This window comes from Semicossyphus pulcher, unplaced genomic scaffold (genome assembly GCF_022749685.1).
Source record: "Semicossyphus pulcher isolate SPU_LCO1_2020_fin unplaced genomic scaffold, fSemPul1.0.p SCAF_20, whole genome shotgun sequence".
NCBI classification, from domain to species: domain Eukaryota; kingdom Metazoa; phylum Chordata; class Actinopteri; order Labriformes; family Labridae; genus Semicossyphus; species Semicossyphus pulcher.
This window is the reverse complement of record NW_027211694.1, coordinates 602,008-618,193: the sequence shown is the minus strand read 5'-3', so window position 1 is coordinate 618,193 and position 16,186 is coordinate 602,008. Positions and strand designations below refer to the sequence as shown.

Sequence of the window (16,186 nt, the reverse complement as noted above, 5' to 3'; positions counted from 1 at the left end):
AAGGGTCAAAGAGGTTAAAGGACCTTAACGTTAAAAAAGGGTTAACAAGGTTAAAGGACCTTAACGTTAAAAAAGGTCAAAGAGGTTAAAGGACCTTAACGTTAAAAAAGGTTAACAAGGTTAAAGGACCTTAACGTTAAAAAAGGTTAACAAGGTTAAAGGACCTTAAAATGATCCTCATCATCTTAATTGAAACATTCAGAATTAGAAATGAATTTTAAAAGGTTAAAACACCTTTAAAGAATTATATTGTGCAGACTAAAAGTCCCTTCATGTGTCGTCATTCTTCATCTCCTCCAGTGTTTCATTGTTAAACGGTCATTATAAAGTGAAAACATAAAGGGACTAAAGCTCATAACATCACATGTTTATTTAAGACCGATCAATAATCGATTACTTCCTCTATTAGCTCGTCGACGTGCAGAAACACGTCTGCTCCCTCGTTTATATCAGCTCCTCGTTTCCTCTAGAAGATGTTCAGCTTTGTTTTTGTAATGTTTTTTTTTTGTCAATAATCAGCGTTCAAATGTTCAATGAATGTTTAAAACTTGTAAATAAAGATGAACAAAGATGGCGGCGTTTGTTTTGTCTTTTAATTTTGACTTTTTAACTTTCTACCTTTCAAAGTGTATATTAACCCTATTTAATTTTGTTGTCATTGTTTCTGTTTTTCCTTTTTGGCTGCATTCAGCCTCCATACACTGTTTTATTACAGGTTGTGGTTCTAATGTGACTTTAAACCTCACTGAATTCTTTATAGTCGTCTGTTGAACCAGATAAAGTCTCTGTTGAGTCGCTGATGTTGAAACATTGAAATCGTTTGTTATTCGGATGTGTTTGTCGTCCTCCGTCACCTCCCTCCATCCCGTCAGCACCGTCTCCACTGTGCTGTGGCTGCCATGGCAACATGCTGCGACAGCATCCCCCGTCAGCATCGGAGAGAGAGAAAGAGGGAGAGACAGCTAGATGAGGCCAGGTTAGACTTGTCATCAGCATATCTCATAGCATGCTAACACATTAAGAATGTGCTGATGTTTAGCATGCTACTCATTAGCTCTCTTATGTTAGCATGTAGTTATAATGTCAGTGTTAATCGAAGTTAAGGTGAGGTTGGTTTATTTCCTGGTTTCAGTTCTTTACTTTGAGTCATTCTGTCGTCCTTGTAAACATCCTTCACCTGGACTGACTCACCTCCCCTCAGCAAGCTCACTGTTCTGATATTCAATTCACGCGGCCCAGAGGTTACGTTCAGTGACTGAATGTCACTCAAAGAGGCCACGCCCCTAATGCTGCATCACTTTAAGCCTTAATATAATGTAAACAGGTGAGCTGTATAAAGATTCTCCCCGTACAGTTGTCATGAAGAGAGAAATGAGCTATAGAGACCCAAACTGTTTTTTGTACCAGGCTGTAAACATGTTTATTTCTGCTGTAAAGTTTAACATGGGGCTCTATGGGGACTGACTCACTGCTGGAGACAGCCTCAAGTGGACACCAGAGGAACTGCAGCTTTTGGACCTTAGGGATTGGCTTCATTTCATTGCCCCAGAGGTAATCGCTTCGTTTAGCCTTAATAATATGTTTGAGTCTGTTTTTTCCAGCTTCATGAATCCTACACTGCTAACTGAATTTAATGGTAATAGAAGTCACTGTTCTGGTCAAACTCTAAAATGTAAACAAATAAAACTACAACTTAGGAAATATACATAAAAAAATCCCAGAAGAAGGACTCATGTTGTTTTCAGCATCATTTGCAGAAAAAGAGAAATAAAGCAGTCTGGTGGGCGAGGGGGCCAATGATATCAGCTCATGGGCCCCAAACTCCTTCAGTCCGCCCCTGTGTGTCAGAAAACATCCACCCTCCTCTTCATCAGCTGCTGCTTCATCCTCCAGCGGACACACGGAGCGACAGACAGGATACACAGGTGGACAGGGAGACGGACAGGTGTACAGAAAGAGATACAGGTGGACAAAGAGACAGACAGACGGACAAACGGACCAAACAGCCATGATGTGTGCTGCCTTCACGGACCTCTTCCTCCGCCTCCTCCTCCACCAGCTCTGAATGACGGAAAAACACTAACATGAAGCGTTTATTTCTGCTCTGCTGTGAACCGGTGAGTGAACCGACACTCACCGACATTTAATCCTGAAAACACCCCTCACTGAGCGGACTCATTAACGAAACGTTACGGGGCTCCGAGCGGCGGATTTCAGCTCTAATCCGCCGGTAAACGGTCGGTTTTATCACCTGTAGATCACCTGCTCTTACATAAATCTTATTTCAGGTGTTTGTGTGTGATTTTTTTTGTCATTTGTTCGTCCTGCATCCGTCAGTGTCCGCGGTGATTCAGATGCAGGAGCAGACATGTTGTACAGGCCGGATACATGATGCTGCTCTGCCTCCATCAGCGGCCTGTTTATCTGTTTATCTGATTGATTTCTGATCGATGGATTATATGTAAAAGAATACACATGAAACTAAGAAGCTCTAACGACGACAAATATGTAAGATGGTTTTGTTCATATTTACCGTGTGTGTGTATTTCTGTGTTCAGTCACATTTTTCTCTCAGGTAAATTAAAAAGAGCTCCAGGTTCACACCGTGTTGTTTTCAGCAGGTGAAAAGTACATTTACTCATTTACTGTTCTACAGTGTTGTCATACCCAGGAAACAGCATCATAACATTTTACACCTTTAATGCTTCATATTCAAAGACTTTGGTTCTCAGTGTTTTTCCATGAAGAGGTTTCAGTCTTCACTCAGATCAGGTTTGGATTTCAAGGAGCCTTGGTTTATATGAAGGGCTCTGTGTGCAGGTAAAGAGATGATGTGAGAATTAAAGGAAAGCTTGTTGCCTTTTAAATATAATATATAATACATCTACATCTTTACAGTAATATAATCATTATTGTAAAGATGTAGACTCTTAAAGAGTCATTCTCATATTCATAAACATGGGTCTTCTTTATACAACGTTTGGGGTCTAATAGGTAGAAAACGTTTTGAAACAGGCTGTAATGGCTGTAACATAATCCTTGATGGGTCAAAGGTCGTCCACTAAAAGTTCTTGTTGTTTCCACTGACAGGCTCAGATTGTTATTCTAAGTGTGTGACAACATGACAGAAAGGATCCCTACAGAGATAGACCTTTTTGTTACAGAGGAAGATGATTGTTTTAACCACAGACAGACGTTACATCGCTCTCTGCACACACACCAGACTCCATTCAGAAAAACACTGATTTAAGTCCTTATTGTGACTGTTGGCTGAAGCAATTCACTGAAGCCATTCTAAAACGTATTTCACCCGTTAGTCATGTAGAGCCTGTTATACACAGAATAATGGAGGTGCTTGGGCTTTACTTTGGCATTTCATTTCTGCTGTTTTATGTGTGTTCAGTGTTGCTTTGTTTTCACTGGCTCACCTGCTAACCATCAGTCAGATTGGATGAGGTTGCTAAGAAGGAAATCCAGCAGAGTAAACACAAAGGCCGTGACAAACAGAGAGGTCTCCCCCCCTTGGGCTTCTTCACATCCTTAATGGGCGACCTCAGAGGAGAGCCGGATCTCTGCTGACTCCAAACTGGATCCCTGTGAAGGATTAATCAAATCATCCAGCAGCTCAGGCCGGGAATTAGCTGCTGCTGAAGAGTCAGAGGTTTTCAGATTTACACAAAGACTACAGTGATGCTCAGATCATGTTTTAAAACAATACTCTGCTTTCCTGTCGCTGACGCCTCCAGGAGATAAATAAACATGATGACTGAAACCACAGGAAGCATTCAGTGTCCCCAGATGTGACTCCTCAGGTGGAACCATGTCTTCATTACATTGTTGAAAGTCCTTGACAGCTAGCTAAGGCATGTTACAGTTGGTTAGTGACGCTGGTTTTCATAATTAGATACAATCCCATTAGTCCTGTGTGTCTTCATTAAAACTAAAGGAAACAAACCCTAAGCAGGGTTCGTTCAGCCACGACAGAACAAACCTAACGACTAACCAACCTTTCTACCGATCAACTGCCTAAAGGATTGTTCAACCAACAATCAACCAACAACAAACTTATCAATTGTCCTCCTTGCATACTGACTACCAACCAACCTACCAACTGCTTAACAAACCTAATTCTTTCCTACAAACTGACCACGGATCTCTCAAGCAACCTACCAATCAACTGACAACCAACCGACCAACCAACCAACCAACCAACATTCCCACCTTCCTGTCAACATTTCTACCAACTGACTAAAGGATTTCCAAAACCATCTACCTTCCTACTTACTTCTAACCAAACCACCAATCAACCGACTGACACCTATCTCCCTACTGACTACCAACCAACGTACAGATCAACCAACCATTCAAACCAACAACAAACTGACTAACCAACCTACCTGGCTTCAAACAAACTGGCCATGTAAATAACCAACCAATCTCTTGGATACCAACTTACCAACCAGTGCACCCACAGGAGACACTGCACAATAACACTGGATGGTGGTACACACTGTTGTCTGCCAATGATTAAACTGATGGTTGTTTCTTTGTGTCCACAGATCCTCGCCTGTGCAGATGTATAGCGATGGTGTATGCCCAGTCTTCAAACACAGTTGGTGTAAATCCATCCCTTTACTCTCCAGCTTTCACGTATCAGATGTCATTTAACTTCTCAGAGAAGGAAAACGCGACTGTCCTGGCAACCTTACCCACAACCCCCCTCTGCAGCCTCGAGGGCTCGCCCTCTGGCCAGCCGAACAGGACCACCGTCTCCTATGAGCTGACTACAGGCGAGGCTGTCGTCCTGGGCTTGGTGTTCGGGGTTCTCTGGTTGGTGTCCATCCTGGGAAATGCTCTCGTCTGCCTGGTCATCCACCGGAGCCGACGGACTCAGTCCACCACCAACTACTTTGTGGTGTCCATGGCCTGTGCAGACCTGCTCATGAGCCTGGGTTGTGCCCCCTTCATCCTCCTGCAGGTTGCTGCAGGACAATGGCCGCTGAGTGCTGCTGCCTGCAAGGCTGTGCGCTACCTGCAGCACCTCTGCTCTGGTGTGCAGGTTTATGTCCTGCTTTCCATCTCTGTAGATCGCTTCTATACCATCGTCTACCCCCTCAGCTTCAAGGTGTCCAGAGAGAAAGCCAAGAAGATGATCGTGGCCTCATGGCTGTTTGACGCGGCCTTTGTGTCGCCCTGCCTCTTCTTCTACGGTTCCACAGACAGCAGTCATTGTGACTTTTTCCTTCCGGACAGCTGGGGGAGTATAGCCTACGCAGCGGTTCATCTCCTGTTTGGTTTTTTGGTCCCAGTGGCCCTGCTTGTGTCATTCTATCAGCGGGTGGTCCGCTACATCTGGAGGATCGGCGCTGACGGCCACACAGTGCGCAGGACAATGAACATCGTCCCACGGACTAAAGTCAAGACCATCAAGATGTTCCTCATGCTCAATACAGTTTTCTTCTTCACCTGGACGCCCTTCTACATCGCCCAGCTGTGGCACCCGAGGGAGTCTGATGGACCCAGTAGGCAGGGGCTGCTGTTCTTCGCAGCCATCACCTGGATCTCCTTCAGCTCCTCAGCGTCGAAGCCGACCCTGTACTCTGTCTACAATGCAAACTTCAGGAGGGGCATGAGGGAGACCTTCTGCATGTCATCCATGAAATGCTACCGCAGTAATGCGTACACCATCACAGCCAGCTCTCGGATGGCCAAAAAGAACTACATTGGGGTAGTGGAAATCCCAGTGCAAGCAAAGACGGGTACCAAGGACTCGGTGTATGATGCGTTTGACCGAGAGGCAAAGGAAAAGAAGGTCGCCTGGACCACGAATGCCAACCCTCCCAACACTTTTGTCTAAGTGAGTTTGGACGGTTTTAAAACTGTGAACCTACAAATATGAACCAGTCTGAAACTTTATTCTTACCTGCACGACATCAGTGTTGGCAGGCGAGCTAGCTGGGACTGACATGCTAGCCTTAGACAAAAAACAAGTTCACAGAAGCAGAATGTGTTCAGTTTGTATAAAGGGCTTTTCTCTGATGTAACAAACCGTCTGGCAGCCATATTGAAGGTTCTCAGCTGCTGTGAACAGCTAGCTGTTTTTGTACTTCAGATTTTAAATCTAATTTATTTCTGTGCTGTGTTTTGATGGATTATTTTGCCATTGATGCATCTTATTTTGTGATTTGATAATGTCAACTTGTTAGCTCGCTAACCATAGTCTGTGGCATCGCTCAGTGACCTGTTATCAATGCATCTGTTTTACTGCATTTATTTATGTGGTAGAAGCTAACGCCAGCTGTGGCTACACCCGTATGTGAACATTGACATCATTGGCTTTGCTACATTGATAGTAATGGTGAGTCGGCTAGCCATCACAGCCCTGCATCGACATTTTGTTGAGGCTAACTGAGCTGACACATCCTAAAACACACAAACACAGAGCAATGGGGGCTGGAGAGGGGGGAACAGGGAGGGTTTATTTAAGTCAATCATTTTTGCATATGCAACTGCTAATCTATCAATCGGTCATGCAGCTGCTAAATTTAGCCTTTTCCATTACACTTAAAGGACTTTTCAACTTTGGTAGAAAGTGAATTCTTCACCTTGAAAACAGAACGGACGAGAAATCCTGAGAGAATACAGCTAGCTGCTTGGTATCTAGCTAGCTGTGTCAATGCTAGCTACATCTATGGAAAATAGCAACAAAAAATGTATATCATGGTTTTTAATTTCTTAATAAGTGTTCTGTTCAAGTAATAATCAATTCATAGGGGCTCAAAAGTCTGGAATTCATGTTTAACCAACATGTAGGTTAGCATAAACCGCGGTGAAGCTAACAATGAGAGAAAACAGAGTGTGAAGTTAGTCTGTCATGCACGAGTGTGGTGGGATTTCAGTCCTTTAAAAACATGACTGTCAGAGTTAAATCAACTTAGTCAAATGATTAATTCTGACCCTTCACTACACCTCAACAAGCCCTGCCTTTTTCAGACGTGGCTACAGGTAGACTTTGACACACAAAGCCTCCACAAATACTCGTACACGTGTAAAGTAGTTTGTCAGGATTTCTCAGCCAGTTAGATTATTGTTATTGTCCCATTGCTTTAATTAATGGTAGAAGCTGTTGCAGCACCACCTGTCCAAAGATGAGTCTCACCTGTCTCAGTTTAACGCTTTACCTGCTTGTAAAAAACACTTAAACATCGTGTGATCAAACTCTCTGTAATTTCTGTAAACTGTGATTTAAGGTCCATGCTTTATGCTCACAATGAATTCAGTTAAACATGAGATGCATATATATACATAACAAAACATGTGGTTCAAATGTTTGTCAAAATAATGTGCTATGTACAAATAAATTATTCTTTTATCATTTTAAATAAATTTAGTAAAATCAGCAGAAAGCAAAGACACACACTGTCTCAATGTAGTTTGTTTTATACGTTTCTGCTGTTGTCCATATGGTTGTCTTTATTATGACCTACTTGTTCTTGTTACATTTTTACAGAAGGACTTTTTATAATTCAATGTGCACGAAGGGTAAGATAAAATAATTAGATAAAAACAAATACATAAAATGGTGAATAAAGCCCAATGAATAATAAATAATGTTAAGAATTACTATACACAGAATTATATAAATCAACTAACATTTAAGGGAGTGCAGCATTGCATCAGTATCAAAGTTTAAGGAAGGTCATGGCTATTTAAAGTCTGATAGTTTATAGTAGTACTAATCATATTTTGTAGTAGCCTACTACTAATAACCGTTAGTAGTTCTTATAATGATCTAATATTGTATGATTGAGGGCGGATTTCAGACAGTGCCTGGATATGTAGCTGGAAACATTCATTTCAATAAAGATTTATTAGAAAAAAAGAAAAAAAATCGCGAGTACAGCTGACGTAATCCCGTTACGTCAACAGGAAACGTGAACAAAAATAAACAACATCACGTTCGTGATCTCTGTTAGCTTCTGTCTTTTCCTGCTAACGCGGACAAACTTTAAGTTTGGTTCATCATCATTTTTTATCCGTAGTTTTATCTCATCACCGAGCTATTAGCTGAGTGAAGCTAACGTGAGCTAGCTGCCTGCACGGTAGCGTTAAAACAAAATGGATGATAACAAGGTAAGAGGCTAACGGCTACTAATTTACAGTTTATCTTTAAGCAACGTGAGCTTACAGTAAAGTCAGATTTGTCGTGTTTATAAAGATCATAACGATCTTCACGTAAAGTCTGTGAGGTTAGCTGTTGCACAAGATGTAGATTCTCTCAGTGTTGCTAACTGTAATGTAAGCTAAGCTGTACCCAGGCTAGCTTGTACAGTAGGTATTGTCCCTGTAGAAATGAATTCATAACTAAGCTAGCTTAACAATAGCACATTAGTGTGTCTCCCGGCTTTTTGTTTGGCCATTAGATTTAATTGTGATGATAAATTAGCATCATTTGTGTTAGCTCTGTGTGCAGAATATCTACTTAATTCTAAAAACACGATTTTCTGGTATGAGTTTAGGTTTTTATGTTTAGTCTGCTAGCTTATAGAGCTAACTCATAGTGTTCTAGCATCCTTTAGTTTTTCTGCCCTTTCTTTCTTGTTTGTTTATGTGGCTTGTCAACAGCTTTGTAATATGTGCCGTAACCACTTTTAGCCCTTTAACTCTGAGGGAGGCTGGTATGTAGGATAGCTAACTGACAGACACTACCGAAGACTTTCAGCTGAAGGTACACCTAGCTGAAACTACTACAGGGAGGCTGCTGGAGGAAGATGGAACATGTAAAAGTGTGTGGGAGAAATATTGATTCCTACTGTCTCTGTTTGAATGAAGCTGGATATGATAGATTGATCCATGTTAGACAAATCAGCCATGTAGACATCACATAACTCTGATCGATGTCTCCGTGGTCAGATGGTGGCTGGAAAAGTGAAGAAACCTGGCAAACGCGGCCGCAAACCTGCAAAGATCGACCTGAAGGCCAAACTGGAGCGAAGCCGCCAGAGCGCCAGAGAGTGCCGAGCGAGGAAGAAGCTGAGGTACCAGTACCTGGAGGAACTGGTTTCCAGCAAGGAGAGAGCCATCTGCGCCCTGCGCGAGGAGCTGGAGATGGTAAAGAAACATTTTTAATATACAGAAGCTTAAATACTTTCCGTCAGGCTTTGATTCACAATCGCTGTGAGACAACTGCTGTACAGTAGACTCAAAGTTTGATGTTTGAAAAACCAAGAAAACTCAACCTTTACAAATGAATCTGTTTCTTGTTTACAAACAATTTGAAAAGAAGAAAACAGATTTAAGATCTGTCGGTTCAGTACTGACACGCTTAAGCTCGATTTTCACTGCGATGTGTGTAAAAAGTGAGTTTTAATTTAGACTCGTGCTTTTTATCCACCTAAGGACGAGAAGATTGAGCTTTTAGCTGTCCCTGGCACAGTTACTGTAGTGTGCAGTCTCCCTGCTGAATGAACAATCACACTGAAACATACTTCAAACACAGGCGCTCATGTTTCACACGTGATGTTTCACACGTGATGTTTCACACGTGATGTTTCACACATTCAAAATGACCATGTATGAAAACAATGTAAGAAAAATGCTATAAAACTATTCAAATTTTAAAAATAAGTAAAAAGTCCAACAAAATATCCTCAACAGGTTTAACAACATGCTGAAGATCCAACTACAAGTGTAACTTACAGACAGGAGGTAAATAAATCCAGGTGTTTGTTCTGAATGAACCTGTGCAGGATAAAAAGCTGCTTCACTGCTGAACTCAGCGGCTGAGTCGAGTCCGTCCTGCTGTCCGTTGTTTAACTTCATTTCACACCTGCGTTAGTTCACACATCCTTTCCTGGTGTGGTTACTGCCCACCTGAACACGCCTCAGAGCCTGTTTGAAGCAGGTTCACTCGGTTATCTCCGTCACTTTCCTGAAGGTTGGAGTCACTTGTGCTGCAGAGTGGGTGAATTTAAACCTTCATCATGTCTGAAAGGTAAGGGACACATGAGACACAGTGATGGGTTGAGGTGGAGCACATGGTCCTGGTGATTTGTTGAATAAAATCTCATGGTGATGAAAACATTTGTACAAACGCAAAACACAGTTTACTTAAAGCACTTCTTCGTCTGTCAGCTCTTCTGTTCTCGTAGCCTCTGAGTAAAGTAAGTCAGTGAGTTTGTGAAGTCTGTTTGCTGCGTAGAGTCAGTCAGCTGGTACAAACGTCTGCAGCGTCTTCTGATTGTTTATTCCTTCATTTTCTTTGTCGTGTTTCTGCTGCAGTACAAGCAGTGGTGCTCGGCCATGGATCAGGGGAAGATCCCATCAGAGATTAAAGCTCTGCTGACCGGAGACGAGCAGAAGCTGCCACCAGGGGGCAGCAGCACCAAGTCGTCCAAGAACAAGAACAACGTCAGCAGCAGCAACGGATGAAAGAGAAGGTTTAAAGTGAGAGACTGAAGGTGTTCAACCTGCTGCTGCTGCGTCTGTCTGCTACAACCACACTAACTACAGGAACACACATGTAGCTCCAGACTCACACACTTGTGACTGTGTGCACGTCTCAGTTCATCTCTCCTCTGACAGTAACACAAAACAATATCTTTACACTTCAGTTAAACAAATGGTTTCTGTATGTAGTCTCCATCAGTCGGTCATGTGACTCGTTTAAAATCCTTTCATAAAACAGAATCACTGTTTTTACATCAACAGCTCGTTAATGTTTCTCACTGTGGGCCTTAAAGCTGAGCTCAACCGTCTCTGTTCTACATGATGAGAACTCTCCTGTTCAGGTCGACTCACTTTAACCCGGTCAGGGGTCACTGTCACTTCTGTAAACAAATGTTTTATCTTTAATTAGATTAAATAAATCAATCATTCGAGACATTTTGTAAACATTAGTTTGAAACAGTAAAAAAAAGTCGATTTTTCTTCCTTCAGCGGCTCTCAACTTCTACAAACACTATTAACAATCTGTTCAATCAATTAACAAGACTGTAAGGTACACGAGTAAAGGTGAATCTCACCAGTTAATGTTCTCTGACGTAGAACATGGTCGTCATGTTCACGTTCTCTGCGGTAGAACATGGCCGTCATGTTCACATTCTCTATGGTAGAACATGGTCGTCATGTTCACGTTCTCTACAGTAGAACATGGCCGTCATGTTCACGTTCTCTATGGTAGAACATGGTCGTCATGTTCACGTTCTCTATGGTAGAACATGGTCGTCATGTTCACGTTCTCTACAGTAGAACATGGTCGTCATGTTCACGTTCTCTATGGTAGAACATGGCCGTCATGTTCACATTCTCTATGGTAGAACATGGTCGTCATGTTCACGTTCTCTACAGTAGAACATGGCCGTCATGTTCACATTCTCTACGGTAGAACATGGTCGTCATGTTCACATTCTCTATGGTAGAACATGGTCGTCATGTTCACATTCTCTATGGTAGAACATGGCCGTCATGTTCACATTCTCTATGGTAGAACATGGTCGTCATGTTCACATTCTCTATGGTAGAACATGGTCGTCATGTTCACATTCTCTATGGTAGAACATGGTCGTCATGTTCACGTTCTCTATGGTAGAACATGGTCGTCATGTTCACGTTCTCTATGGTAGAACGTGGTCGTCATGTTCATGTTCTCTACAGTAGAACATGGCCGTCATGTTCACATTCTCTATGGTAGAACATGGTCGTCATGTTCATGTTCTCTACAGTAGAACATGGCTGTCATGTTCACATTCTCTATGGTAGAACATGGTCGTCATGTTCACATTCTCTATGGTAGAACGTGGTCGTCATGTTCATGTTCTCTACAGTAGAACATGGCCGTCATGTTCACATTCTCTATGGTAGAACATGGTCGTCATGTTCATGTTCTCTATGGTAGAACGTGGTCGTCATGTTCATGTTCTCTACAGTAGAACATGGCCGTCATGTTCACATTCTCTATGGTAGAACATGGTCGTCATGTTCACATTCTCTATGGTAGAACGTGGTCGTCATGTTCATGTTCTCTACAGTAGAACATGGCCGTCATGTTCACATTCTCTATGGTAGAACATGGCTGTCATGTTCACGTTCTCTACAGTAGAACATGGCTGTCATGTTCACATTCTCTATGGTAGAACATGGTCGTCATGTTCATGTTCTCTACAGTAGAACATGGCTGTCATGTTCACGTTCTCTACAGTAGAACATGGCCGTCATGTTCACGTTCTCTGCGTGTTGATCTCTTATGTTTGATCTTTAAATGTTTTGGGTGTTTTACTCCCCAGGAGCCGACGTAAGACGAAGAGTTTCCTGTAATTATTCCTTAAATATGAATGATTGATTTCATCTACAGCAAACGTTCAAACACTCCTTAAGAAAAGTTCTCCAATAAAACCAGAAACTAGAACCAGAGTTCCTCGTTTAGCTTCACTCGAACCTTGAAGCTGAAGCAGCCGGTGATGTTGATGTGTTTGAAGTCACATGACTGACTGACGTACAGGAGGGAGCATGAATCCTAAACGTCTGTTAGACGTGTGTTTGGTTTAGTTTGATCTGTTGCTGTTTTCAGTCTGTTCTTTTTATTGTTACGTCTGAAGGTGTCTTTAAAACGTCGTCCCTCCTGCTGAACGTTGAATAAAGGAGAGAGGTCGGAGGATCGGGAATCAAAATGTACAGACATGTTGAAGAGTGTTGGATAAATGTGTGATATATTTTTGTATTTGTATTTTATATTTGTGCTCAGAGGAAGCTCGTTGTGTTTGTGAATGTTTGTATCAGAAGAAGAACCGGTCGGACTTTCCTCCACTTCCTGTTTGAGGCGATAACTTCAGCTTTTAGTCAGTAAATGATCAGTCCGACAGAAACAGCGATTCAGCACACCGCTTCTCATAAACCAGTTAATCTTTCAGCATCATTACAAACATGTTAATCGTCACTTTGGAAGTTTGAAGCTCTTATTTTGTTATAAAACTTTGTGCACTTTCTTATATTTGGCTGAAGCACTTTGTTAGAGGATCGTAGGGTGAAGCTTTGCAACATTTCATGTGTTTGAACGCTTTTATTTTGAAAAATAAAATTAAAGTTTGTTTAACGCTGACTGATGCAGTTTCTCTATCTGACTAAAGACCACCAGAGGGCGCTGTGCGTCATGCTAAACCTGCTGTTTGTTTAACCTCGGTTCCTTTCCTCCCCTCCTCTCCTCTTATCACCGAGGATGCATGAAGGAAAAAGTGGAACCACTGAAAACCACTGTCCGAGGACCTGTCAGCCCGGAGAGACGGTGAACTGTTGGAAAAACCAGAAATGAGTTTTATGATATTCTCTGCGTCAGTATCGTTCCCAAGGGTACAACAGTTTCTGTTTCATTGTGAACTTCTGTTTAAAAGTCTATTTAAGGATGAACCTGCTTTGACTTCCTGTAAATGTGATATTAATGTTTTATTGTTCATCAGTGACTCAAGTCCAGTCACATCAAGAAACCTTTAATCCACCTGACAGACGATAACTTCTGTTTTTCAGTCACTCCTTCCTCTTGCCTCTCTGATGCACTTCTGCCAGAGCGGACCTGTTCTCGCTCTGATGGTGTTCATATGGAAGAGCATCGCTGCCAACAAATATGTCGTTTAAAGTCTGACTTTATAAGTAAGAAAATGAAAGAGTCAAATGTAACTTGATGTACTCTTGACTTTAATAGGAGAGTGTTAAATTGGGCAGGTAATTTAATGTATCAGCTAATTGAATCATTTTAACCCAGACGTTGTATCGTATGCCTTTTACACTGTAAGAACTCAACTCTCACAGGACGAGCTGTTTGACACGAGCAGATCCAAACTAAATGATTGTAAAGTCACCAGCAGTCTGCAGTTCATCAGTGCTGAAGATGGTCCAATGGGTAAAGACGTGGGATCAAACCCCAGGTAAGAGCACCTGAGATACGTGACAGGGGCGTCAAACAGAAACAAACATTATTAACCCATCCAACACGTTTTTATTTCCCCTTCAGCGTCGTGAACATGAAGTATTAAAACCTTTGTTAGATCTGCTCCTGTTATTAAATCTGTTTGGTTTTATTTCGATGAACTTCTGTACAAACTGAAAGCCGTGATTCACATGGAGAAGCTCGTCACGGTAACACGTCTGATTGATAAAGACTCAGTCTAACATTCCTTTGTGTTATCTGCAGAGCGTAATTAGACTGTGGTTAGTTTAGTTTGATGTTTCCTTCTCATTCATCAGTGAGAGTTAGCCATGCGTGCTAATTGCTCCAGAATGAAAAACCTTTCAGTCTTCTTCTGCTCTCATCACGGCCTTTGTCCTCAGTCTGATCAGTGAAACTACAAACTCCAGATAACTTCAGGTAGCCCTGCCCTAAACCCTCCCCTCTTCCTGGTCTGTGTGACTCTCAATGGGAGCATCAGTGACTAAATGAACATCATGCTGTGTTGAAGAAGACTTGAAACTAGAGACTGAGACCATAAACTCATCAGGAACATGTTTACTGAGGGAATACATCAGGAGAGGAGGAGGAGCATTTTCTCATAGACTTCTATAGGATCTTATAGAATCACACTTCTGGAGTCGCCTCCTACAGGACATTAGAGAGAATGCAGGTTAAAGACACTTCTGCTTTGGCTTCACTTTTAAAACAAAATATCTACGTCCACTTTATTTGTACATTCTTTGATGCTCAAAGTTATTATCTGTCGGCTCAGTGTGAGGGTACTGCGCCTTTAAGAAGCCTGTTGAGTTCATTTGACTGGTGCTTCGATGACGACATCCTTTTATTTTTATCGCAGTGACCTCATCTCTTATGGCAGCAGCAGCGGCAGCAGGAGAGTCACCCTCCGCTGCCTTTAGCTCCAACTTTACCGCCTCTACTTTCTGTCTTTACCCCTCAAACCTCTCCGTTAAACCGGGTCTGACTCCATCTTTAACCCGGAGAGCCGTTAGGACCTCTGACGTCGAGTTTTCAAACGGTGAGTTAACCGAAACGTCTGCTTAAAGTCTAAAATCAGTATGTGGTAAAGTTCCGTTAACGGGGCCTAAAGTTAAAGTTTAGTCCATGTGTGTGTCGGAGTGAACACCGTGTGTGTGTGTTTGACGGCAGGAACATGAAGCAGGAAAATGTCGCTGTTTTGGGGTGTTTTTAGAAGAATCGGCCTGGCGGTCAGTCGGGTTTCAGCATCGAAACAGACCAACAAAATGTCAGAAAACAGCGAGCTAACGTTACAACAAACCCCGAGCAAACATCTGAAACTCTCATTACACACATATTTACTCATAGTATACTGTTTACATGACTTTTTATTAGCTGACATCAGGTCCGTGAACATCCTCTCTAGTAATGCCAAACCTCCTTAAAATAAAAGGAGATTTTAGTAAAGTATAACTAATGTCATTTCACATAATCTTTCTACCCCACCCCCTTTGATCATTTTTATAATGTCTACCTACATTATTAATATTACAAGAAAAGCTAACATGAGAAAATTCAACCAAACTCTCCGTAAACACGTATTTACTCATGTTATACTGTTTACGTAACTTTGTATTCGCTGACATCAGTTCCATGAATATCCGTTTGAGTAATACCAAACCTCCTTTAAAAAATGGTCATTTCAGCCCATGAAGAATATGTTACTTTGACATTATTTTCTGATTTGACCTCTGACATTTTGACCATGATTATAAGGTATAACTTCCATGAGAGCGCTTAGAAGAAACGCTAACGTATATAAAAGTCACCTATAGGCTACTGTTACTCACTCACGATATTCAGTCTTTTTATCTGCTGATATCAGCTCCATAAAGCTCCTCTTGAATAATACCAAACCTCATGAAGTGTGAGCTAGTTTGACTTTAGTTTCTGATCAAACTCCCGACAAGTCAATCAGTAGAAAAAAGATCATAATTAAAGGTATAACTATAATTATAAACCGAAACATTTTTCACTTCATTACTCATCATACTGTCAGCACATCTTTATTAGCTGATATGACCGTTGAGTCAGTTCCATGAATCTGCCCGTGGATAATACCAAACCTCCTGTAAATTAAAGTAGATTTAAGCAGAAGGAGTGAACGATACGTTTTACATCATCTTAATAATGTCTTTAATTATGACATTTGTTTATAACATGTAACAATATAAACGTTGGAAGGCTTTTATAACACAGATCTATTGAAGC

The 16,186-nt window shown here is 41.7% G+C and overlaps 2 protein-coding genes across 2 annotated transcripts; both read left to right on the top strand.

Moving 5' to 3' along the window:
- The first annotated feature begins 4,584 nt into the window (after positions 1–4,584).
- On the top strand, positions 4,585–7,402 carry gpr19 (G protein-coupled receptor 19). Its single transcript, XM_069671436.1, has one exon. It carries the CDS (start codon positions 4,586–4,588, stop codon positions 5,855–5,857), a length of 1,272 nt encoding a protein of 423 aa, XP_069527537.1. The 5' UTR covers position 4,585; the 3' UTR covers positions 5,858–7,402.
- Positions 7,403–7,934: 532 nt separating this feature from the next.
- crebl2 (cAMP responsive element binding protein-like 2) lies at positions 7,935–11,492 on the top strand. The gene is made up of 3 exons (XM_069671340.1): positions 7,935–8,133; positions 8,914–9,111; positions 10,282–11,492. The coding sequence occupies exons 1-3, from the start codon at positions 8,119–8,121 to the stop codon at positions 10,429–10,431; spliced, it is 363 nt and encodes a 120-aa protein (XP_069527441.1). The 5' UTR covers positions 7,935–8,118; the 3' UTR covers positions 10,432–11,492.
- The last annotated feature ends 4,694 nt before the right edge of the window (positions 11,493–16,186 follow it).